Source organism: Emys orbicularis, chromosome 1 (genome assembly GCF_028017835.1).
Source record: "Emys orbicularis isolate rEmyOrb1 chromosome 1, rEmyOrb1.hap1, whole genome shotgun sequence".
Classification (NCBI taxonomy): Eukaryota; Metazoa; Chordata; order Testudines; family Emydidae; genus Emys; species Emys orbicularis.
Window position 1 is genome coordinate 363,057,102 of NC_088683.1, and position 24,771 is coordinate 363,081,872.

At 50.7% G+C, this 24,771-nt stretch overlaps 1 protein-coding gene across 1 annotated transcript in view; it reads left to right on the forward strand.

The window, feature by feature from the left end:
* The window catches only part of NUMA1 (nuclear mitotic apparatus protein 1), a 64,675-nt gene that overhangs the window by 19,075 nt on the left and 20,829 nt on the right, over positions 1-24,771 (forward strand). The window contains exons 2-11 of the mRNA XM_065408307.1: positions 9,915-9,987; positions 11,818-11,903; positions 16,420-16,499; positions 17,376-17,458; positions 17,979-18,059; positions 18,649-18,733; positions 19,889-20,018; positions 20,674-20,831; positions 23,198-23,315; positions 24,490-24,607. Coding sequence (XP_065264379.1) covers positions 9,946-9,987; positions 11,818-11,903; positions 16,420-16,499; positions 17,376-17,458; positions 17,979-18,059; positions 18,649-18,733; positions 19,889-20,018; positions 20,674-20,831; positions 23,198-23,315; positions 24,490-24,607 — 981 coding nt within the window. The 5' untranslated portion in view covers positions 9,915-9,945. The remainder of the gene's footprint in view (positions 1-9,914; positions 9,988-11,817; positions 11,904-16,419; positions 16,500-17,375; positions 17,459-17,978; positions 18,060-18,648; positions 18,734-19,888; positions 20,019-20,673; positions 20,832-23,197; positions 23,316-24,489; positions 24,608-24,771) is intronic.

The following is a 24,771-nucleotide window of genomic DNA, read 5'->3' on the forward strand; positions in this document are numbered from 1 at the left end:
GGGAACATTGTGATAATCTAGTCTGGGACTTTATAGCCAAGTCCCCCGAATAATTCCCTTGGTAAATTGTTCCAATGATAAATTTTTAACAGTGAGAGTAATTAACACCTTACTTCCAGTCTGAATTTGTCTAGTTTCACATGAAGCTAGGAAACTAACACGGGTGCCTAAGGGTTTCCCTTTAATGTCTGTGTGGCGCTGCATAAGTGCCAAGTCTGATCATTCCTTCTCTGGTGGAATGCCGAGGTATAAACTGGTTGCATCAAGCGTCTGTATCTAGGACAAGGTTTAATAGGGGCGGATCGGTTTCCTACAATGTGTCCATTTAGCATGACTGTCCATTTCTGAATTTGGTGGCAGCTTGCCACCTACTGAGGCTGCTCCTGCCGCGCATCTTTTTGTGCCGTGTGCCTTTAAAGAAAGCAGACTCCTTGCTGTGACGTCTCTCTGGCTGTGGGCCAGGAAGCGGGGGAACCATCTCCTGCCAGCCTGAGAAGAAAACCAACAACTTTTCTTTTGTGTGTGGTTACTCTCCCTTTTTTGGTCTCTTCCAAGGTTTTAAATGCTAATCGCGGATTAAAACCCTTACACAGATTGTGGCTTTAGAAGTCTGGTAAGGCCTCAGCGAAGACTTTCTCTATCTTCCTTGTTTGTTTAAACATGGATGGAGGGGGGTGGCGTGGAGGGGGGTGTTTAAAAAATAATAATAAAATCACGGTCTCCTAGCTCCAAAGTCGGGCTGGATTATTGGGATTCTTTAAAATCAGCAGGATCAAGATCTCCTGCTTGCCCTGAAAGGTGCGAATAAGTAGCTAAACTCTGAAGCGACAGGCTAAGTTTGATTTGCCAACATCCGGGAGTTTTGGCTTCCCGTGGAGAGGGTGGGTTTTTTTCAAAATAAGTGTCTTTGTACTGACTGCGCTCGGTGGTGGGGGGTGGCCCCTTTCATCAGGCCAGTGGGGGCTGGGAATAGACGCAAACCTGATTTTTTTGGTGGGGGGAGTGGGAAAGATGTATGTGAAAGACTGTGGTGTTGGTTAATGACCCAAGTGGCAAGCGCTCAAATTCAGGCAAATTGCTGCGTGCTTTCTGCAAAAGGATCACGCCCCCTGTTCCTCCTCTTTCCTCTAAATCCAGGCCAGAGCTCTGAGGAATAGGGAATCGGGGGCGGGGGAGGGAGAATATAAGCAAGCAGCGGTGCTGGGGACTAGAGGAGTGGGAGCGGATTGTCTCTTCCTCTGGGTGTGTGGTTTGTTAGCAGAATTGCTAAATCCAAAGGAACATCCTTGCCTAACATGGTATTTTGGCTGGGTTAGCCACTGCAGCAGAGCACAGTCCCTTGTGTTAAAAACAGTCCTGTCTCTGTCCATTGCTGCTGTAACTCCCCTGAACGGCCATGTAGTGAACCTTTAGTGCAGCGTATTCTGTCAGGGCTGGATTTTACTCCCCTTGTGTTCAGTCCAGGTGAGGATGCTGCTTCTGCAGTGGCGTGGGGCTTTGGGTGTCAGGGTGGTACCTGCAGTTGTAAAGCACTGGTAGCAAGACTAAGGCTTTTGTTACGTCACCTTTGAAAGCTTTTATTCAGGTATCGCCAACACCAATTCCGCCACCGTGAACGCGGCCTTGCAGCGGACATTAAATTTGTCTTCCCTTTGATACATTGAGCTGCTGACCTTTCTTCCCCATCCCTGAAGTGAGGGAGCCTAGAGGAAGAGAGCAGCAAGCATGTCTGCCTAAAGCATGGAAGATCGATGGCTGGCATGTCTCCTCCTCCAAGGGAATATACGCTCCCTACTCTCCCTAGGGAGCGAGCCACTCTGCCCGGCGTAGAACCTTCTGTCCGGCATCAGCAGCACCACAGGCTGGCTGTGACAAAGAAGTTGTCTGAGCACAAGGCTGAGAGCGGAGAATGCTGGAGTGATAATCCCATCTTGGACACTGACTTCCTTTGTTCTTGGGCAAGTCACTTAATTTACTATTTTATTATTTGCATTGAAGGGCTCACCCAGGTTCAGGCCCTTTTAGGCTAGGCATCCTACGCCTTAAACGAGTTCATGCCCTAAAGAATTTATAATCTAAAAGGCAAGAGGAGACAAACAAGTGGACAGGAGGAAGGACTAAGTAGTAACAGGATGTTTCACGCTGTGCCTCGCTTTTTCCATCTGGATAACGGGGCTAGCACCTCAGAGGTGTTGCAAAGATCAGTTACTTAAGCTAAAATTTTCAATCTTGTGTTCCAAAAGGTAAGTACCTAAATAAGAGGGGCCAGACTTTCACAGGTGCTGAGCGTCCCATTGAAGTCAACAGGACCTGCAGGTGGGAATTAGGGCAGCTTATTGAGGTGCACGACTTAACGCATTCAAGTGAGAAATATAGCGGCCTGGAGGGTTTTTTTTTTAAAAATGTGAATTTCTTGCAGTCTCCAGCAGCGTTCACCAGCAAGTCTCTACCCTGCTCCCACTGCAGCTCAGTCCTGATTCGGAGAAACTACCTCCAGGGATGAGGCAACAGTTTGCCAAAAGATTGAATACCCCAGGGAATCTGCTGAAATTGCCAACAAAGAGTGCCAATTGTGATGGTAGTTTTTGTGATGTGAAAAGCTGCCTGCTAGGAATTAGACCAAGACTGTTTAACTCAGGTGCACTACAGATGCTCATCACCAGAGTATCTGGACGCTTGCATAATCGCCATGACCCCTGCGAAGTTGGGAGCGGAACCCTGGACCTTCAGCTCTTGAATCTCTGCCACTTGAGCTCAAAGAGAATCAAAAAGCGTCTCCCTTCACGTAAGCCACAACAGCCATCAGAAGGTAAACGTTTGGCCCTGCCAACCTGAGCCAGGTTTGAACGAGTGAATCAAGGCAATAGGTTCTGTATCCTGTTAGTATTCCTTTGTGTGCTGGAATTTCGGTGGTAACAGGTGGCGTGTTTCCAGCAAAGCCATGGTTTGTGCAGACGTTCTCTGCCCTCTTCACCAGACGGTGGTGAGAAATGGCGTGGTCTAAGCAGACCCTGAAAACTCCAAGCAGTCACTCAACCAGTAGCGCGAAGGAAATCTTCCCTGGTGACTGAGGGTCTAACCCATGACCTCCTGCAGCATCGATTCGCGTTTATCTTTTAAAGTATAAGTTCCAAGTCCTTGTGGCTGCAAGGAAAGCTCTCCCAACGGAAACGGAGTGTGAACTGCTGCAGTGCTGTCTTTGAGTCTGTAGATAGACTGCTCCGTTATTGCTGCTGCTGCCCCAGGCTCTGGCAAACAGCAGCTGGATGTAAATGAACCAGACTGGTCCGCTTCCCTGCTGGTGTTTAGAACCTGTGAGTGACAATGCCATGGTCAAGAATCCGGTCACTTTGTGCTCTTGCTTGGGAGAGCTCTGAGGAGCTGCAGCTAACCTGGGAAGTGGAGTTATCCTGGTGAGGAAGGCGACAAAACAAGTCTGAAGGAGAGAATTAGAGAAGACCTGACTTGCACCCCTTAGAGAAGCCAGGGAGCTCTGGAGCATGGAGCAGAGATCCAGCTTTGCTTTTCCAACAGCAAGAAGGGGCCTGTGGGCCTTCCTGTCCTGGCACCTATTAGCCAGAGGCTGATATGAGTGTCCCTAAGCAGCCAGTAGGGACAGCATGCCGGTAAAAAGCACAGCACCCTGCCCTTCCCCGGCAGCTGGGTTTGGCAGTGGGCCTGAACCTCACTGGTGGGTGTCCCGCTAGCCCCTTCTTCCTTACGTGGCTAGAAGGTTTAATCCTCCGGCTGGTAGGTGTCTGAACTTCCTCTGAGCTCTGGTTATAACCACTTCTTCCCCCTCCCCAAATCTGAGTGGTGGCCCCCTTAGCCATCCAGTCTCCTTCAGCTCTGTACTGTAGTGCCTAGTATTACGCATTTTTTATCTGCGTTCATTCTCTGCTGTGCTGTAGCAGTGGGGCAACCCCACAGGAAGCAAAGGTCGCTGCGCTGCCGATGAGCTGTCGTTAACCAAGCGAGACTGGGGTAAAGAGGCAGGCGACTCCAACGTGCTAGTAATAGGCTGAGGCACTGGGGGGGGGGCGGGGGGTCTCCTCTGCTGGTGCTTACTGCAGCTTCCCTTGGCTCGAGTTCTGCTAATTGGAATCCAAAGTCTGGGAGTTCGATTTCATCCCCTCCAGCAGGTGGTTTGTGTTAGCTCCAGCCATCAGAAGGAAATGGATCTGGCAGCTCTAAAAGTGACTGGCTCTTAGTGCTCACTTCATGGTATATGCCAGAGGTAGGAGTACAGCAGTGCGGTGTCTCTGCAGTGGCTGTAGGGATAGGGTATCTCCCCTCCCTCCCAGGACAGCATTGGTGCTGCTGCGATTCCCCAGAAAGAGTTAACAGGAGACCATGGAGAGGAGCAAGGGGAGGAGTTTCTTATCATGGTGTTTGAAATGTGAGAAGGGCCCAATACAGGAGCCCTTTCATCTCTCCAGAGAACAAGCCTCCCCAGCTCTCTCCGGAACACCTCTTTCCAGGGAATCTGGCGAATTTTGAGTGTTTTTTCTCTCTCCCTGAAGGAGTCTGATTCTTCCAAAGAAACCCAGGCAAGGAAGAGAACCTGAAGAACCTTAAAGGGTGTGTTATAAAGCGCTGCCTTGGAAGCTTTTTAGGGGTGGGAGGCTCAGACGTGGCTAAGAAAAGTCAGATATGTGCAGGTCTTAGCTTTCAGCTCATGCCCCAGCAAAGCCTCTAGCATGCTCCGCTGGGTGCATTTCCACAGGCATGTCTCTTGGGCCTGGCTTTCCTGGGATTTCAGAGGAAAGGGGAGGAGCCTGGGTCCCAGGAGCTCTTGATCTCTGGCCAGCACTTGCTGAAGCTAGAGTTCGTAGGAACGGTGCTGATTTCAAAGTAATTCATTAACCTTGCTCGCCTAGCTTAGGAAGGACCATTGGCCAGGATCATCCCTGGCCGGTGCGAACTGGGCTCTGTGAACACCAAGAGGTTCTTGCTGACGCTTCCCTCCAGTTCGACTCCACCCGTGACGGAGCGAGAATGCTAGTGCAGACAAGGCCTTGGAGTCCATGGAGTTTCACCAGGGAGAGATTTAGCCTAGTACACGGAAGCCTGTGATCGTGCTCACTACAACTCTACAATCTGTTCCTTCCTCAGTCGTCGTTCCCTCCGATGTTTCAGTGCAACCCTGGGGAGGAGGGAATCTCTCTCTTCAGATGAGATTTGAAAGGGAGGTCTTGACAACTTGCGGTCACTACGAGAGTGTCCTAGCTAGTGTCTGGTTTGGTTAATTACATTCTGCTGACCTAAATTCCCTCTGCAGTTCCAACTGGCTACAGTGTTCTGCTGTGTTTCCTGACCTCTGGATTGTGTGGCGTATTGCCCTGTGCTGTTAGACTTCTGTGTTTTGCCCCTTTGGTGGTTGCGTTTCAGCAAAGGGGGAAATAATCCCGACGTGCCCTTTGCCTGCCTTGCCAGGCTGCTGTGACGCATCGAATTGCTCCCGCCTCTCCTGAAGCTTGGCTAACATTCAGAGGCCTCAGAGTTGAGCCACACGTTGCTTGGTTTCAGCGTAGCAGTTCATTTTTAGATCTTCTCCAGGTTTTCCTGGGATCCTGCTCTCTTCCAGATAGAGCAGCGCTGGTGCTTAGCAGGGACACGAGGGCCATCACCCAAGCAGAATCAGCTGCTGCTGACGGGTTGCCAGCTCCTAAGCTGAGAGCCTGCTGGAGTAAAGAGAAATCCTCCCTCTGCTGTGATCTAGCAAAGCTGGGGGGGAGAGAAACAGAACCAGCCATTTAGTGGGGGAGGGGTGAGTAGGAAGAGCCAGAAGTAGCTGCTGCTAGCATCTATGCTGGATGCTGTTAGAAGCCCCCCTTTCACCCCCTGTAGCTTCCCCCAGTGGGCTCTCAGTCTCAGCAACTGGGTGTGGGGCGAAGAGGCTCCCTTCGGGGTGAAGGATGGGAGACCGCAGCTGCCGCTAGCAGTGAAGGAAACCTGGCAGTCTGCTGCAGAACAGGTCGTTTTAGGCCTTTATGCCACTGGCTCGAGGGACGGATCTGATGGGGAAACTGACTTCCCCTCCTTCTCCTGATGGTGGAGCCTTGGCTCTAAACGTTCAGGGTGGGTGGGGAGGAGCCGGACTGAGATGTAAGTCTCTAAGGACCAAGCCCCTTGGCTGAAAGGCGATCTAGAACACCGGCTTGCTGTAGCTGTCTCTGGGGTCTGAATGAGGACGTCCTGCACCGGTAGCATGCACTGACAGAATGACTTTCCATCGCATTTCACAAACATCAGCTACTCCTTGCGATCCCCCTGGGAATCAGGCAGGCTCTAGCCCCACTGCCCAGATGGGGAGATGAAGGCAGAGTGTTTTCAAGGCCAGAGGAAGAGCTGGTGTCAAAGCTGGGTTAGAAATTGGGAGTCTTTGACCCCAGTTCTCTGTTTAGTCCTGTACCTACTGCTGTCAATGGAGCTGCTCCTCAGAGTGGCAGTGAAATGGGGGTCAGACAAAACTTAGGAGTTGAAATAGAAGGCACTGTAATGATTAGGGGGCAAAAGGGGGTGCTGGGGAACAGGGCTAGTCTAAAAAATGCTTGGTCTCTGCCTTACTGAGCTACAGTGGCAAGTCAGGGTTCTGAGTGGGGACAGCACACGCCTTTGGGTACTGAAATACTCCAGTGTTTGTACTTGTCCAAGACGTGGTAATGACGCTTCTCCGCTAGTCTCGGGCCATACAGAGGGAAGTGCCTGGGGGGATCCAGGGCAGCCCTGCTTGTGGTCCTTCGGACTGTGTTATAATTCGACGACTCCTGCCCCTACCGTAGTGCTTGTACCTTAGCAGATTTCAGAGTAGCAGCCGTGTTAGTCTGTATCCGCAAAAAGAGCAGGAGTACTTGTGGCACCTTAGAGACTAACAAATTTATTACAGCATAAGCTTTCGTGGGCTACAGCCCATTTCTTCGGATGCATAGAATGGAACATATATTGAGGAGATATATATACACACACAGAGAGCATGAACAGGTGGGAGTTGTCTTACCAACTCTGAGAGGCCAATTAAGTAAGAGAAAAAACTTTTGACGTGATAATCAAGATAGCCCAGTACAGACAGTTTGATAAGAAATGTGAGAATACTTACATGGGGAGATAGATTCAGTGTTTGTAGTGGCTCAGCCATTCCCAGTCTCTATTCAAGCCTAAGTTGATTGTATCTAGTTTGCATATCAATTCAAGTTCAGCAGTTTCTCGTTGGAGTCTGTTTTTGAAGCTTTTCTGTTGCAAAATTGCCACCCTCAGGTCTGTTATTGAGTGACCAGACAGGTTAAAGTGTTCTCCTACTGGTTTTTGAATGTTATGATTCCTGATGTCAGATTTGTGTCCATTTATTCTTTTGTGTAGAGACTGTCCGGTTTGGCCAATGTACATGGCAGAGGGGCATTGCTGGCACATGATGGCATATATCACATTGGTTGGGGGGCTGTCTGTAAGGGAGGACAGGTCTGTCTCCCAAGATCTGTGAGAGTGAGGGATCATCTTTCAGGATAGGTTGTAGATCTTTGATGATACGCTGGAGAGGTTTTAGTTGGGGGCTGAAGGTGACAGCTAGTGGTGTTCTGTTATTTTCTTTGTTGGGCCTGTCTTGTAGGAGGTGACTTCTGGGTATTCGTCTGGCTCTGTCAATCTGTTTTTTCACTTCAGCAGGTGGGTACTGTAGTTTTAAGAATGCTTGATAGAGATCTTGTAGGTGCTTGTCTCTGTCTGAGGGATTGGAGCAAATGCGGTTGTATTTTAGAGCTTGGCTGTAGACAATGGATCATGTGGTGTGTCCTGGATGGAAGCTGGAGGCATGTAGGTAAGTATAGCGGTCAGTAGGTTTCCGGTATAGGGTGGTATTTATGTGACCATCGCTTATTAGCACAGTAGTGTCCAGGAAATGGACCGCTTGTGTGGATTGATCTACGCTGAGGTTGATGGTGGGATGGAAATTATTGAAATCAGGGTGGAATTCCTCCAGTGCTTCTTTTGCATGGGTCCAGATGACGAAGATGTCATCAATGTAGCGCAAGTAGAGTAGGGGCGTTAGTGGACGAGAGCTAAGGAAGCGTTGTTCTAAGTCAGCCATAAAAATCTTGGCATACTGTGGGGCCATGTGGATACCCATAGCAGTGCCGCTGACTTGAAGGTATATATTGTCCCCAAATGTGAAATAGTTGTGGGTGAGGACAAAGTCACAAAGTTATCTTAGCAGAAGATCCCACAGCCCCGAGGAGATTAGTTCCTTGTTTGGAACCCCGGTGCTCCCCCCCCAAGAGCCAGAGGAGGTGGCCCCAAATGTTGTGGGGAAGGAGGAGACCCCGCAAATGGCTGCTAAATCTTAACTGGTGGCTAGTTTGGAACCTGATTCTGTAAATGGATATGGAGGGTTAAATCCAGGCCTACTGTAACTCCAATTCGTGCTTACAGCAGGGCTGGATCTGGCTGATAGAGCTCCGAGTAAATCTCTCTGGTCTCCCCATCACCGTGGCATTCACCACCTGCTCCCCACATCAACAGTGGGGAGACACCTTTAACCTAGAACCCCAGCTCTCTGCATAACTTACAATGCCCAACAAAGATTAATGTGCTGTGACATTATTGACATAATCTGGGACCATATAGAACATGGTTGCAACCAAGGTCCTGTAGTGGCACCAAATCTTGTATAAAGGGGATCAAATGAGGTGTCTAAGACAAGGTTATGGTTTGCTGGTTATGATTATGCTATCTGTGTGCATATATCATTTTTTGTATTTAAAGTTATAAGTATTGGCTCGATACTGTCTGTATTTCAAAATTATGCTATGCTTCTGGGTGACACCTCAGACAAGTTGGTGTCAGCTCTGACTAGCCTGCTTGATGGCCCATTAAGGACCATCAGCTATAGAATTGACCCATTGAGAGAAGGCAGATACACCTTGTAACTCAAAGTATGCAGGGACTTGCCCATGTGACTCCAGACTCCATTTTGCTGTAATTTTCCACAGTAAGAACAAAGAGGTGTTCTTATACCTGGAAAAGACTATCCAGCGCCCAGCACGATGGGACTCTGATATTGGTCAGTATCTAGACACTACTGTAATAAAATTTATTATGCCACAGAGAGAACAGCTTGGGGAAGTGACATAAACACACTGTAGAACTTTGAATGGCTTTCAGCTGAGACGTAAACTTCAGGCCCTGACCTCTCTTAGACAACATAGGTCCAAGGCATTTTTTAATTGGTATCTGAGCTGTGTTTCGACTCAGAGACTTAGGTCCTCAGACTACTACTTCACTGTGCATTCAGGTGGATGTGGCATTCTTTGCTACTCCTCCTAAACAGTTGTAACATCGTTGTGTGTGGCAGAAATGCATCTGTTCTACCCCAGAGGTGGCTGCACTTGTAGGCTGGATAAAGTGATTCCCCCAGACTAGTTCATAAGGAAGTTTGAGATTTTTCAGGATGAAAGGTGCTAAATAAATATCTGGCAATACACAGTAGCAGGGGTCTGGGAGGGATAGCTCAGTGGTTTGAGCATTGGCCTGCTAAACCCAGGGTTGTGAGTTCAATCCTTGAGGGGGCCATTTGGGGATTTAGTTGGGGATTGGTCCTGCTTTGAGCAGGGGTTTGGACTAGATGATCTTCTGAGGTCCCTTCCAACCCTGATATTCTATGATTCTAAGCCAGGAGACCTGGGATGTATTTGGCTCTGCCACAGCAGAGCCACTTAACCTCTGCCTTCCTGCCAGTGAATTGAGATGCTGTCTTACTACTTCTGTAAAATGTGCTGAGATACTCAGAGGAAAAGGGCTATAGAAGCAGAGTAGCCTTTCCTTAGTTCCTCTCTTACCCGAATCAATGTTGGGTGCTCGTTGTGCATGAATCTGCATGTTCCATTCAGGCTTTAACTACTTTTTTTTCTTGGCCCTTTTAGGTTTGGAGGGTAACCTGGCAGTGTCACAAAGATGTCTCTTCACGCTACGAGGGCCAGTGCTCTCCTGGCCTGGGTAAAGTGTCCATGCCTTACTTCTGCCTGCCTTGTAGTATGAGTGGATAGGCTCTTCTCCCCTTGGTGCAAGGCCTTCTTAATTGCTCCTGCTTCTTTGAGCATGCGCTTCTCCCTGGGGGTGTGGGTGAGGAGCAGTGGGGTGGGGAACCTCCTCTGCAGCACTGAATGGGGATCAACCATTCGAGTGAATGCAGTTGGATGGGCACTGGTGGGTCTGGAGCCTTCGTGCCTTGTGTTGTAACCTTCTGGGCTGCTCTCTGTAAGGCTCTGAGTTCTACAGATTTGACCGGGCAGTAGGTGAGGGTGGGGGGGACGTTTGCTCACTATTCCTGTTAATGAGTACAGTAACTCCTCGCTTAACGTTGTAGTTCTGTTCCTGAAAAATGCGACTTTTAAACGAAACGATGTGAAGCGAATTCAGTTTCCCCATAAGGATTAATGTAAATGGGGTGTGTGTGTTAGGTTCCAGGGAAATTTTTTTTGCTGGACAAGTCTGTGTCTGTGTGTGCGTGTGTGTGTGTGCGCGCACACACACACACACACTCTATAAGTTTTCAACAAACAATTTAATACTGTCCACAGCAATGATGATTGTCAAACTTGGTTGAGGTGGTGGAGTCAGAGGGTTTTTTTTCCCAGGGAATGCCTTGCTGCTAAATGATGAACTAGCACTCGGCTGAGCCCTCAAGGGTTAACACGTTGTTGTTAATGTAGCTTCACACTCTACAAGGCAGCACGAATGGAGGGAGGGGGAGACAGCATAGTGGAGAGAGACAGAGACACACACAGCGTGTGTGAGTGACCGAGACCTACATTGCCACTTTAAGTACGCTGACCCCACTCTAAGTACATTGCCTTTTTAAGTAGATCAGCAAGTTGAGACAGCAGCTGCTGCCAGCAGGTTCCCTCCGAACTGAGACGTGTTGTGTCGTGTTCCCCCCCCCCCCCCCCACCGCTCTGTGGAGATGGGATAAAGGAGCAGGGGAACACCCTGACATTAGCCCCTCTCTTCCCCCCTCTCCCTCCCCACCACAGCAAGCAAGAGGCTCCCGGGAGCAGCTCCAAGGCAGAATGCAGGAGCAGCACACAGCAGTGGGGGGAGGGACAGCTGAACTGCCGGCAATTGATAGCCTGCGGGGCGACTGCCGCACAGGGAACTTAGGGGAGCTGATGGGGGGCTGCCGGTCCATCCTGGTTCCAAGCCCCCACCAGCTCGCTCCAATGAGCTGCTCTTCCTGCAAGCAGTGGACAAAGCAGGCGGCTGCCAAACAATGTTATAAGGGAGCATTGCGCAGCTTTAAACGAGCATGTTCCCTAATTGATCAGCAACGTAACAACGAAACACTGTTAACCGGGACGACGTTCAGTGAGGAGTTTCTGTAACTGGAAACGCTGGGCCCGGTCAGTCCCGCCTTGGAAACTTGCCCTGAAACCAGTGCAGGGGCCACGTGGCTAAAGCACAGCGGGAGGCCAGCAGGGACTTGCTCTGGGGTTTCTTACTGTGCAACTGACACGACTTTGTCCGGTCGGTCTAGTTGTAAATGAGGCAGAATGTCCTTGGCAAACTTTATGCTGCCTCTGAGCATCTCTGGGGAAACGCATTATGAATGAGGCCCACGTTAGTGTCTTGTCTTTGGCTGTGTGACTGTCTTGTCACAGAGCGCAGGAGTCGTATTGGACATCCAGATTCAGGGCTTGAATTGGACCAGCTCCTGCCCTAGAATCTAAGCTTTCAAGGCCAAGGTCACCCAGTCAGTCACTGGCAGAGCTGGGCGACGGGTGCTTGCTAGCGGGTTCCTAGTTTTTGACTGCCCTGTCCTGTCCCCAGGTGAACAGCCTGAAGGTCGACAATCCCCTGAGTGCTCTGTCACAGCTCCGGGACTGCAGTGTCTTCCTCAAGATCATCGACAAAGTGTGAGTGGAAGCAACTACAGAGTTTCCCTTCGAACTGCCTTGCTGGTCTCCAACCAAGAATTAGAGGGTTTTAGGCTGCTACCCATCACCGTAATATCTGAGCACTGAGCCTATCTGCCATGGGAAAGGGCAGTGGGTCCCGAGCCTGCCTCTCAGCTGGGGAGCATTAGGGAGAGTCCCCTGGAGGTCTGATGGGAAAGGTGTGGCTGTTACCCTGGTTCCTTGGTGCACTGTGCTCTCAAGTCCCCCATTCTGCTGCCTGTTTGCTTTTCATTCACAGCAGTTTTTTCTGGTTGCAATTCCGGCTGCCCCAGCACTGAAGTACCTCCCCCACAGCGGGAGAGTTTGAATCCCCTGCACCTCGGTTCCTTAGGTTATTACAAATCCAGTCCCTTCTAAAATGGAGTCTGTCGCCGTGCTGACGAACCCTGTGAAACTGCAGTTCTGTCCTGGGAAGCAGCATGACACGGGGGGGAGGCGCTCAGTACTGACACTGCCTTCAGTACTTCAGCCTCAATCCTCTTGGTGTACGCTTTTCACAAAATGATCACTCCATGTTTGACTTCTTAGCCCTCCCTCAAGGGAAACCTGCACAACACCTTCAGCAGACGAGCCTGGGAGCTTAAATTCCGACCTTTGCTAGACACTAAACATGATGGACTCCATAAAGGCACTGGATTTATGGCTCATTACAACAACCCATAATCCACTAACCCCCCCCTTTGCCCTAGACTGCGGAGGAGTTAGCTGCCCACTTCACCTGGAATGATCTCTTGCAAGGCATGTTAACTCTTCATGCTTAACAATCTGTTCCCCCTTGTATTTAGCCATGACACTGAGGCCTGGTCCCCACTAAGCCCCCACTTCGGACTAAGGTACGCTAATTCAGCTACGTTAATAACGTAGCTGAATTCGAAGTACCTTAGTCCGAATTTACCGCGGGTCCAGACGCGGCAGGCAGGCTCCCCCGTCGATGCCGCGTACTCCTCTCGCCGAGCTGGAATACCGGTGTCGACGGCGAGCACTTCCGGGATCGATCCCAGAACATCGATTGCCTGCCGCCGGACCCTCCGGTAAGTGTAGACGTACCCTGAGTGTCTTTCCCAGCCCTGAAGAGGAGCTCTGTATAAGCTTGTCTCTCTCACCAATAGAAGTTGGTCTCATACAAGATAATTACCCCCATCTCCACCTTGTCTCTCTAATATCCTGTGACCGACACAGCTCCACCAACACAGCAAACAGAGTCAAAGGTGGCTTTTCTAACTGGCAGCGCTGCAGGCTCCCCTGGAATCAAGCAGGGTCCTTTCTTTCTCAGACACTGCTCCATAGTTAAGGTTCTGCTGGCCAAATCCTGCCTACAGTGACACCTGTGCAGCTCCGTTGCCTTCGTCAGGGCCGCACAGGTGTAACCAAGGACAGAATTTGGTCCTGCAGTTGGAACTCTGGTAACTCCTCTAATGATGCACCATCCACAATAGAGTCCAGCTCACCCTCCTGTAGCTGTTGGCTCTGAAGGGCTAATGGGAGTGTTTCCCCGACCAGGGCACGCTTCGTTTACCCTTCCGGGCGCTCAAGGCGTAAGCCTGCGAAGTTTGGCACCCCCACCCTTTCCCAGTTCCTAGGGCTCCAAGCAAAAGGCACCCACCCTTTCCCAGTTCCTAGGGCTCAGGAGCTAAACTTCTACAGGTTTGCAGGGCCTTTTGCCAGTGAAAGAGCTTTACCCAGTAATATTCGTAACAGTTACCAAAACCGAATACACACACTCAGCATACAGTGCTCGCCACTCCCAATAAGGCAGCTGAACTTTTCCTGGTGGCCAGTCAGGATCAGGTTGTCTGGGGCTCCTCCAGCTTCTGCATGATGTGGTTGGCAGGGTGTTGAGGTCTGGTAGCTCTGATCTTGGGCTGTGTCCTGCAGTTGGTTCCCAAAGAACTTCCTTTTGGACCCCAGTTTATATAGTGAAACTTGAGTCCTACTTCGCTCTACCTTAACCAAAGTACTACAACATCATTCTCTGTCCAATCGTAAGATACTGCGAAACAGTTCTTTACCCAGTCATACCCCACCACATTAGTTGATTTAAATCTTGCAAAATTAGCTATGCAACAGACAAACAATCAAAGAACCAGACAAACAATAGAGAAATAGGGACCGTAAAGGCAAAACAATAAAGTACACATTTCACAGCCACAACTGTTGATAAGTGATTCCTTGCCAGACAGTTTAAGATCTGTTTCTTTGTCTGGCGATGGTGGGTATTATTAGGACAGGAGTGCCTTCTTAACAGCCCAATATTACATCGTTTTGATGGAATGTGAGGATGTGACTTTCTGCTTCTTAGCTGATGGTTGCTGCTGTCCTAATGTGGCTGCAGAAAAAGGCCTCAGACCTTTCTGGTGTCAAAGCTGCTACACTCCTCCTACTTGCTGAAATTGACACTGGTGATGCTGGAATCGCGCAGGACAGCTCTGTGCAGTAAATAGGTGCCGCGTCCCATAGACACTCCTTACTTACCCGTTCCAAGGCTGGGAGCTCCCCTGTCAATGCTACTTGGAAGGGAGTAACTTAAATAAAAAATAAATAAAATAAAAAATAAAATAAATAAATAACTTGGGGAAGTCCTGGCAGTGGTGAGGCAGTTCTCCAGCACACCGCCAGGCTCCTCCTCCCAGTGCCTGCCTTGCTGCCCCCTGGGAATGCCAGGTTTGCTTCTGTGTATCTGCAGGATTGAGGAAATCCCCCCCCCCCCCCCCCCCCAATCGCAAAGGGCTCTGTATTCATTTCCATAAGTGAGGGGTGCAGAGATCTGTGGGGGAGGAAGTGGTGTTACTCTGGGGAATGGGTTTGTAGGAGTAGCTCTTTTGGGAGCAGTGTTTATTGGCTGCGAGTTGGAGTGATCGTGTCAAACATAATGGAAGCTGAAATAGTAGAACTGAGCATGCTCCAGGATTTAGTTCTATGCGATTATTGAAGTAGAAAAGGAGTACCTGGTAGGAGAGGGTGCAGTGAGACTCGTTCACATTCAGACATCGCACTGCATTTCAAATCCTTCCTTCAGGAGTCTTTTTGTGGAAGCCTGTGATCTATAATTCTCTCTCGTACTGCGTAAGGAGAGCCCGCTCTCGAGCTGGGCTCTGACTGTGTTGGGGGTGTGGAGGAAGGAGCTGCCTGCAGGAGATATATTTAGTCAGCCCTGGTTAATCTCCTTCATCTCTAACTCAGATTAACAAAGGAGCGGCGCAAGGAGCGTGGGCTGTATGTACTGACTGGGCCTGGCGGTAGTACAGGATCATAAAGGGGGGCGATTTGCCGGGGAACTCTCTGAAATTTGAGGAGACTGGTTTGAAAATCCCAGAGTGCTGACGCTCCACATGCAGATTACAAAATTCCAAATGCAAAATCAGCATCCAACATTCTGTTTCGCTACCGGCCAAGCCACTGAGTTCAAGGACCTCCGGTTTCCCCTGCAAGGGCCGAGGATGTCCGACAAGCCGGACGCTAGCAAGGGTTCCAGACATGTGAGCAATTCGCGCATGAGCTAATGCAATCGGCTCTTGTAGGGGAAACATGGCATCTTGAACTGGGCCTTGGCAGTTAACTCCCAATTCCCCTTCTTAAAAATTTGGTGCAACTTTTAAATGCAACTATCTAAGACTGTAAAAAGCGAGAAAGAGTCCTGTGGCACCTTATAGACTAACACGGCTACCCCTCTGATACTTTATCTAAGACTGAATGCAGGCTTGGTGTAAGAGTGCATCTCCACTGGCTCCTACTGCTGTATGCAGGTGCATTTCCATGTCCAAATTTGGCCTGTAATCTGTTCATGTTTGGGTTCTTAACATAAACCTCCTCTAAAGCACCAGAACGGTCAGACCCATGTGACAAGCTTGGAGCCATTCTAGCAGAGCTGTGTACCACAAATAGAGACACTTCCAAAGCTTTCCAGGGAGCAAGAGGCCCTTTCCACACTGGAGCTGCATGCAAATGGTTCTAATCAGCGAGCTGCTTCCCACCAGGTTAGAAAGAGCTGTAGGGGTGGGGTGCACTCTTTAAATCCACTAAGTCATTAATTTAGTGGAGAAATATATATCTGAGAGCTCCCTCTGCTGGCTAGTCCGCAGCAGTAACATTAATTCCCAGAGCTGTGCTGTCCGGCTGGTTCACAAATAAGGAAATAAACAAAACCACGTGAATGTCAAGCTCCTGCCCAAACAGGGAGGGGCGGGTCTGTGTTTACCAGTTGGACCTAGTTGGAATCTGGGGTGGTGATCGAGAAGCGATTGTGTTTCCTGGAGGTGGTAAGGGGCTCCAGCCGTTCTTGTCAGGTCTGTAACCTGCATGATGTGGGTGGACTCTACGATCTTGGCTGGGCTTGTTACTCGAGCTGACCCAGGAAACCGGCTAGGCCTGTGGTCTATTGCATAGCAGCCAGCCTGTCTGTATTAAAGCAGCACCCCCTGTATAAGCAGCATCTGCCTCACTTGAGTATCGAAGTAACCCGTGTGCACCCTTTCAGCCATGGCTCTGAGGAGGGACGGTCTGTTCTGCAGCAGCCCTTGCCGGAGAGGATCGAGTTCATCCGGAGCTTTCTACAGAGTAAGAATCTCGCAGCTGTGTCTGAGCTCACCACCTCCCCGGCATGTTCCACCCCTGTGGTTGTGGCCTAATTCCAGGTTCTTCTAGGTCAGGCTCAGGGTCATCAATGTAGCCTAGGCCCCTTGGATGTAAGTAGTGCTACCCTGAATCCATGGCATCGAGCAGCAGTACTTCTCGTGGGCACCTGCAAACGCACACCCTAGAGGCATCCTGCTGGGCAGGCTTCCAGAGGCGAGGGTGATGGTGTGCTCCAATGGCCAGTGCCAAACACAAGGTGCTAATGTTTGGTGTTCTAATGCCACCTGACCTACTGATGGGCTGGACCTTTGGGACGTGTCAGTGACGCCTTGTGCCTCAGCCAAACCCAGCTGGAAACCCTGTGCCGGCTAGCTGCTGAGCTGAATCTCCCCAGGGGACGTGGGGACTGAGCTGAGAGTTGATGGTTTGCAGGGAGCCGGTGGTAGAAGACTAAAGGGAACAGAGGGATCCCAAAGGTGGTACGGGGGAGTTTAATTGGAGGAGTGGGTTGCAGGAAGCACACTAAAGGGTGAAGCAGAGGAATTTTTGGCAGGGGATGGCCGGGTTACCGTTGCTCTAGATATGAGGCCTGGCTCTGTCAGTGGGCCTGCTGCCATGTTTCATAGTGCCTATGGAGTGAAGGCAGAGATTCCCTTCTCCCGGGGTTTCAGATCAGTGGTGTCTTGTTTACGCGGCCCCTCACTCTAATGGTGGGTGAGTAGGGGCTGGGGTGGGAGGTTGGCCCACAATGGCGTTGGACACGGAAGATGAGGGAGGAGACCCGAGGTCCAGACTAGTCCATCCCCCAAGGGTCAGCACAAGGATGTGTGCCTAGAACTCTCTGGATTCTCGTTGCAGAGCACTGCAAGCACAAGTCAACCATGGAAAGCCCCGTGTCCATACCGAAACTCTTGGAGGGAGAGGAGCTGGAGCTGGCCAAGGTACCTGTCTTTGCACCTGGACCAGCACTCAGTAAAGACAGGCCTATCCGGGGATGGCAAGTCTTATGGGATCTTCAGTGTCACAGCCATCCTATCTAAACTTGGTCCTAAGGGGGACCCAGTAGCCCCCTGAAGAACGTATGCACTCCAAGGGGTACAGAGTGCAAGGTGGAGGTTCCCGTGCACTGGGGAGTTCCTGGTTGGAGAGGAACAGCTTAGCACTTCCTTCCCCTCCCAGATCCGCTCTGTGAAGGGCATCTCAACCCGCCCCTTGTTCAAGAGCGCTTGGGGTATGAATCTTAGCGGGATTGAGAACTCTGGGCAGGGGATCCTGCCAGATGCCCCTGAGCAAAGGGGTGAATATCTCTGGCATATCTCCGGTGTCTCCAGACCCATCTCTCCCGGCAGTCTAGTAAAGGCAGCAAGGCAGCACTGCTGGGATAGTGGAGTGACTCTGCATTTGGATGTGTGATTTGTGAGGCGTGTTTCGCCTTTGTGACGCTGCGGTGTCTGTTTCCAGGTGACCATGCTGCTCCTATACCACGCCTCCATGAGCACCAAAAGCTCCAGGGACTGGAACGAATTTGAATACAAAATCCAGGTAGCCCTCGCCAGCTGCATTCAGACTCCTGCTGTAGGCTTTTGCATGACGTCCCCCTTCCTCGGCTGCAATCCGGTTCCCGGTTGGGTTCTCCCTACAGCCACTGCCCAAGCAATGGGCTGGCCTTGTGGCTAAGGCTTGGGGTGCTAGTCCCATCTCTGCCATTGAGTTGCAGTGTGCCCTTGGGTGAGTCACTTCACCTTGGTTCCATCATCTGGAAAACGGGGCTAATAATGACCTGCTTCACTAAGGTGTTGAGATGGATGGTCTCCAAGGAGGACTCTTTCTCCTTCTCCCCTTCCAGTGGATCCACAAACCCCTGCTGTTGGTGGATAGACTTGGATATGGATTCTGTGTTTTAATGCATGGAGAAAGACCCCCTCAGATTTGACCAGGCTTTAACTTCTGGGTCACAGTGTCAGCTCCCCAATACTTCCCTTTCCCAGCACGACAGATTGGGGTATGGGGAGCTGGCGTCCTACTGAACTGCCTTCCCAGTGCTTGCACCGTCGCTAAGCAACAGCTGCTCCTTTTGAGGACGGGCTGCAGCCACAGCATATCTGCTAACACTGATGGGTCTGTGTCTCAGGCGGAGCTGGCGACGGTCCTCAAATTCGTGCTTGACAACGAAGAGAGCCTGAATGAGAACCTGGAGCTCTTCCTGCAGAAGAAAGGTGAGTGCTTTGTGTACGAAGGGTTAAAAGCAATGAATCGTTCAGGCTGGCTTGGATGGAGTCACATAACCCAAAATAGCATGCACTGCCGGCCCCAAAGCTAAATAAGCAGCCAAGCCCTGGGTAGGGGGCAGTAGTCGTTGGACGTAATGTCAACACCATGCTGGCATATCTCCAGAGCCTCACTAAGTCTGAAGGTTAATAGAAAGTGATTGGCCTGGATGATGATAGCAGTGAGAACTGTTCCTGAATGCCCCAAGCGTTTGGCACCGTCCTCCACTACTGTAACCCCCCCATGTTAATGCTGTTGCTTCTAGTCAGTAAGGGAAACGTTTTCTAGCAGCATGAAAACTGAAGTGCTGAAACTAACCAGCTGCTGCAGTTCAAGAGAGAAGTAGATGCAGTGCAGACTTCCCCAAATGGTTCTGATGCAAGCCCGTGATGCAAGACGGAGCCCTCAGATGGCAGGGTCTGCCACGCACAGGCACGACTCCATGTATGCGCTCTGTTCTAGCGACCGCTCCTTTCCCCGGGATCTTGCACTGATGTAGAATGCTTCTACGGGGCCTGTCTTCTCAGGGAGAGTCTCTCTCCTTGTGCTGCAACAGCGCAGGCCACAGCTACCAAATCTTCAGAGAAGTGGCGCCGTCTGTATTCTGAAAACCAGAGCTCCTGGCTGCCCCAATAACAGGCAATATAGAAATCCTGGACACAGCTAAGCGCTTGGTCTCTGGCCGGCTCTGAAAAGAATAGGCTATTCTGCACGGGCATCTCACGTTCTGGTGGATCCCAACCGTTTCGCAAACAGCACAACATACAGTGCGTCTAAAAGGCAGCCACCTCTGGGGAGGTAGCTAGGCGGGATGCCCGCAGCACAGCAGTGGGGGAAGGGGATGTTTTGCCTCAGCCACCAAAGCAGGCAGGGCAAACCCCTTACTCTTGGATTCCCATGTAGAGCGACAAGACCGCGTGGGGAGGAGGGGTTTTAAGGCCTTATCCGGATACCCCACAGTAACCTGTTTGGAAGGAGGAAGGGCTGGGCTGACCTGTGGTTCCTAGAAACGTAGGTATTTCAAACATGAGGCTTTAGGCTTCGAAGCCGTCCCCTCTGGCACTACAGCAGGCAACTCAGGGTCTCACGTTTGCTCTCCCCAGTGCCGCTTTCATCCTCCAGCATCTCTAGCACCAGCTCCGAGGAGCAGTCTCCCGTGTTCTCCCGCCAGCACAAGCGAGAGGTGCGCTTCCTGGAGCTGCAGAAGATCGCCTCCTCATCCAGCATGAACAAGTATGTCCTCAGCCTTCCTGGGGATCCTGGCTTTCAGGGGGGCAGCCCAGCTTTAACGGCGTCCTTGGGCCCTAGGGCAGCGAGTCTGCTCAGCAGATAAAAACTCCTTCCTGAGTTGGGCCTTTCCTATTGCAAACATTCCGTACAGGAGCACAGTCCTTGCCAGATCAGCTCAAACCACTGGTCCGTTTAGCCCAGTGTCCTGTCGCTGATCGCCAGTAAACAAAGCACACAGCCCTGAAGCAGCAAGTTCTGAGATTCTGATCAGCCTGCCCCCATGGCAAAGGCCAGTCTGCAGCGTCTTGGGAAAGGCTGGGAGAGCAGCAGAGATCAGAGACAGCCCAGCAAGAACTAAAATCCCTCACACTCTGGTGACTCTGACTGCAGTATAGAGGGAGAGTGAAGGGACTTGGTCCTGGAATGGAAGGTATTTCTGCACACACACACACACACCCAGGCCTGAGCCCCGTTCAGTGAGTGGGGTTGAAGTAAGGGTCCTCCTTTTCACACTGGTGTACAGTACTAAGTGGTCACTGCGATAGACATTGTTACCATAACAGGTCTGAGATTCTGCTAAGGAGTAAGTGTGAGGTGACTGCTCCACCTTCTCTGGCCTGTGGTATCATGTGTTGTATGGCTGGTGCTTTCTGTACAGCTTCCTTCCTGTCTCGCCCGCCTCCCCCATGGGCGACATCATGCAGACCCCGCAGTTCCAACTGAGACGGCTGAAGAAGCAGCTGGCAGACGAGAGGGAAAACCGGGATGAGCTGGAGCTGGAACTGACAGAGAACCGCAAACTCATCACAGAGAAGGGTCAGTAGCTCTCGGTGTGATTGGGAGAATCAGGGGGGGTTCTGGCTGACAGTGTATATTGGCGCACCCCTTTCCTGCTGCAAGTACCGCCAAGCCCACGGTGTTGGTGCAGTGAGTCAGTCTGGTTGGAGGCTGAAGGCTTGCGAGTCTTGGGCATCTCTGCTCTCCAGTGTAGGAAGGGAGCCCTAGAGGGCTACCCAGTCCCTTTCCATACATGGTGGCTGCACTGTCTGTTTCAGGAGCAGGGCCCCCAGTGGTGCTGGCTGTTTGTCAGGAGCCCAAGGACTGCATTGAACTTGCCTATGCAGACAATCAGTTTGGCCAGTGGAGCAGGCATGTTTTGGAACGGATGTGGTGTGACGCTTCCCGGGGGTACCCAGCGTTGCGAGGCACCTTGCTACCACCTGCCCTTAGCGTGAGGAAGCCGGTCTGTGGGTCAGCTTTTCAATTTAACTGGCCACAGGCAACACTAGCATTATCTAGGCACTGCAGGCCCCGCTGTCACTTTGCAGGTTAGCAAGAGGCACACTCAAGCCCTCTGAGCGTTTCCCCAGCCCTTGTTCCACTAGATACTCGCAGTATTTACAGTTTCGCTGCCTCCAAAGTGCACCTCCGATCACCACTCCACGTAACACACCGATTTCCAGTGAAATGGAATATAAACTTGTTTTAACAAAGCACGGAGATTCAAGCCAGTAGCAAGTAAGTATTGGAAACAAATGATTACGTATAAAATCATAACATGCAGTCTAGAGCCTAGACTTAATTAACTGGATATCCTTATAGTTAATAAAATATCGCTCATCCCCAAATCCTTGCAGTGTTGTACAGCCTGGCTGGTTGTGACTCCCCCTTTCATGAAGCAAACACGCGAACAGTTTGCCTCCTAGGTAGAGGATCCTGTGTCTCCTTGCATCCCCCGATATACCCTAACAACCCTTTGTCTTTAGTCACAAACAGCGACACCCGCTGATTGGGTTTTTTCCTTGTAGGATTTGCAATCGTTAGACCAGTATTCGGCTTAGTATGCAAACAGGCCTCCATTGTAAGACATACAATATGCACATAGCCAGAGACAGAGATAAGCAACTGTTGCCTCCTAGCTGAAAAAAACCTGTCTGAGGTTTATCACCTCCTGGTGGCCTGCCTTAACTCCAGGATTTTAAGAACATACTTTTCAGTGTAGATACATAACTCCTTAAATATCATCCATAGAGACCTCACATGCCACCCGTTGGTGAACTGTTATGCATATTCATAGATTCATAGATTCTAGGACTGGAAGGGACCTCGAGAGGTCATCGAGTCCAGTCCCCTGCCCTTATGGCAGGACCAAATACTGTCTAGACCATCCCTGATAAACATTTATCTAACCTACTCTTAAATATCTCCAGAGATGGAGATTCCACAACCTCCCTAGGCAATTTATTCCAGTGTTTAACCACCCTGACAGTTAGGAACTTTTTCCTAATGTCCAACCTAGACCTCCCTTGCTGCAGTTTAAGCCCATTGCTTCTTGTTCTATCCTTAGAGGCTAAGGTGAACAAGTTTTCTCCCTCCTCCTTATGACACCCTTTTAGATACCTGAAAACTGCTATCATGTCCCCTCTCAGTCTTCTCTTTTCCAAACTAAACAAACCCAATTCTTTCAGCCTTCCTTCATAGGTCATGTTCTCAAGACCTTTAATCATTCTTGTTGCTCTTCTCTGGACCCTTTCCAATTTCTCTACATCTTTCTTGAAATGCGGTGCCCAGAACTGGACACAATACTCCAGCTGAGGCCTAACCAGAGCAGAGTAGAGCGGAAGAATGACTTCTCGTGTCTTGCTCACAACACACCTGTTAATACATCCCAGAATCATGTTTGTTTTTTTGCAACAGCATCACACTGTTGACTCATATTTAGCTTGTGGTCCACTATATCTGACCCAGGGGATCCCTGTAAAAACCCTGATCCCAAAGGATCCAATGGTCACATGCGGGTTCCCCCCGTCCAAGTTCTGACCAGAGCAAATAGGCGACACTGCACCGTCTGTATTTGAAATGAGCTCAATATCTTGGCAGCTTTCTCTGTTGGCTACGTGGGCTCTGCATGATGGTGGTTCCCCCCCGCTACGTTACCAGCCACAAAAAGCTGCTCCAGCACAGCCATGCGAGGAATCGGACTCCTCCTGGGTCTGGGAGTCAAGTAGCAGCTGCAGGCCATACTCGGGGCACCCCTGTCCTGAGTCTCCTGGTATGATCAGTGCTGGTTGGGATGGCTTTTGTGGTGTGGATGCTCACCCCTTAGGAAGTGGACTAAGGTCCAGCTTGTCCTTTAGGCTTCCAGCCGGCTAGTAACAGCGGCTTCTCTTCCTCCTCCCCAGAGACTCAAATCACCATGATGCAGCAACGGATCGACCGCCTGACTCTTCTCAATGAGAGACAAGCTGCAGATCAGCTGGAGCCAAAGCAGCTGGAAGAGCTGCGGGAAAAGAATGAAAGGTAACGCCTCCGAAGTAGCTTCTTTCTACCAGGGCTCCTGCTAGGTTGGTGCCCAGGGCTTGTGGGTCCCTCAGATAGGTGTTACCCATCATTTATATAATGCATGGGCCAAGAGTGATTAGAAAACGTCGCCTGACACCCTACTCTGCATCCTCTGCTATGGGGATTGGTCCTGCTTTGAGCAGGGGGTTGGACTAGATGACCTCCTGAGGTCCCTTCCAACCCGGATATTCTATGATAATGCAGGCCCATAGAAGTACCTTAGATAGATTAAATGAGGCTGCAGTCCATATTGTTGGAGTCTGTGGGCTCTATTGTAATCTCCCCGATACCAGGGAGGAGGTGGATCTCTGCCACAGTGTAGTTTTAGTGTCTCTGTTCCTTGGACTGCTCATGAGCACTCATGCGTACATGTGCTGTAATCAGACTCGCGCTGGCTCTGTGGGGAGGACCTGGGTACTCACCAAACTCCAAGACTACTGTTGTCTTCCTGTCCTGCCAGAAAACTGGTCCTCAAAGATTGTGCAGCGGCTCCTCAGCGGGCGTAAATTGGTGTTGACTTACCCCAGTTCTAGCTCTAGGGAGTGATGCGCGGTTCCATGAACAGCACCTTCTCCCTTTGCGGGGCATGCACCATCCATCCAGGGTGACCAGAGAGGGGGAGACAAGGCTAGTGACTGAGTTCCCAGACTCCATGGCATGCTGCCTCGTCTCTGAAGTCCTGGCAGAAGCTGCTCACTCTGCAATGGCACATTTAGGCTGAGGAAGTAACGGAGAAATCTGTCTTGCTTCAGCCTGGAAAGGGTGATCCCTGCCGGGGTGTCTGCCAGGTGGAATCCTGCCGCAACCTCTAAGCTTCCCCTTCAAAGTAGACATGATACGTTCCATGGAGGTCTGAACATAGGGCAAAACAAAGGTCAATCTCCATTCGAGACTTGGTGGCCGGCATAGTCTGGCTGTGGGGTTGGGAGACAGGAACTCTGAGTCCTAAACCAGGCTCTGACCTTTTATTGTGACATCGAGGTGCCAAGAGAATACGGGATGTGCCTCGTTTTCCCCATCAGCGTCGTCAGGAGGATTAAGACGACGCTGTCTTTGAGAGCAGCTTCCCAGCTCCTCTCTCAAGTCGCTCTTCTGCTAGGCAGACGGTGTAACGCCACCTCCTCTCCCACAGCTTGATTCTGCGTCTGCACGAGGCTCTAAAGCAATGTCAGGACCTGAAGACTGAAAAAGGCCAGATGGACCGAAAAATCAACCAGCTCTCCGAGGAGAACGGGGACCTCTCATTCAAGGTACGGGGCACCCCTTCTTCCACCCGGTAATGGTACAAACCATTGCAGTCAGAGCATGGAGTAGCATCAGCAACAGCTTTGCACCTGTACTGTAGCTGCATTTATAATGGCTAGTTTTATACCAGGCCTGTGTTTTGGCCTGACCTTGCCCTGACAGTGATGTC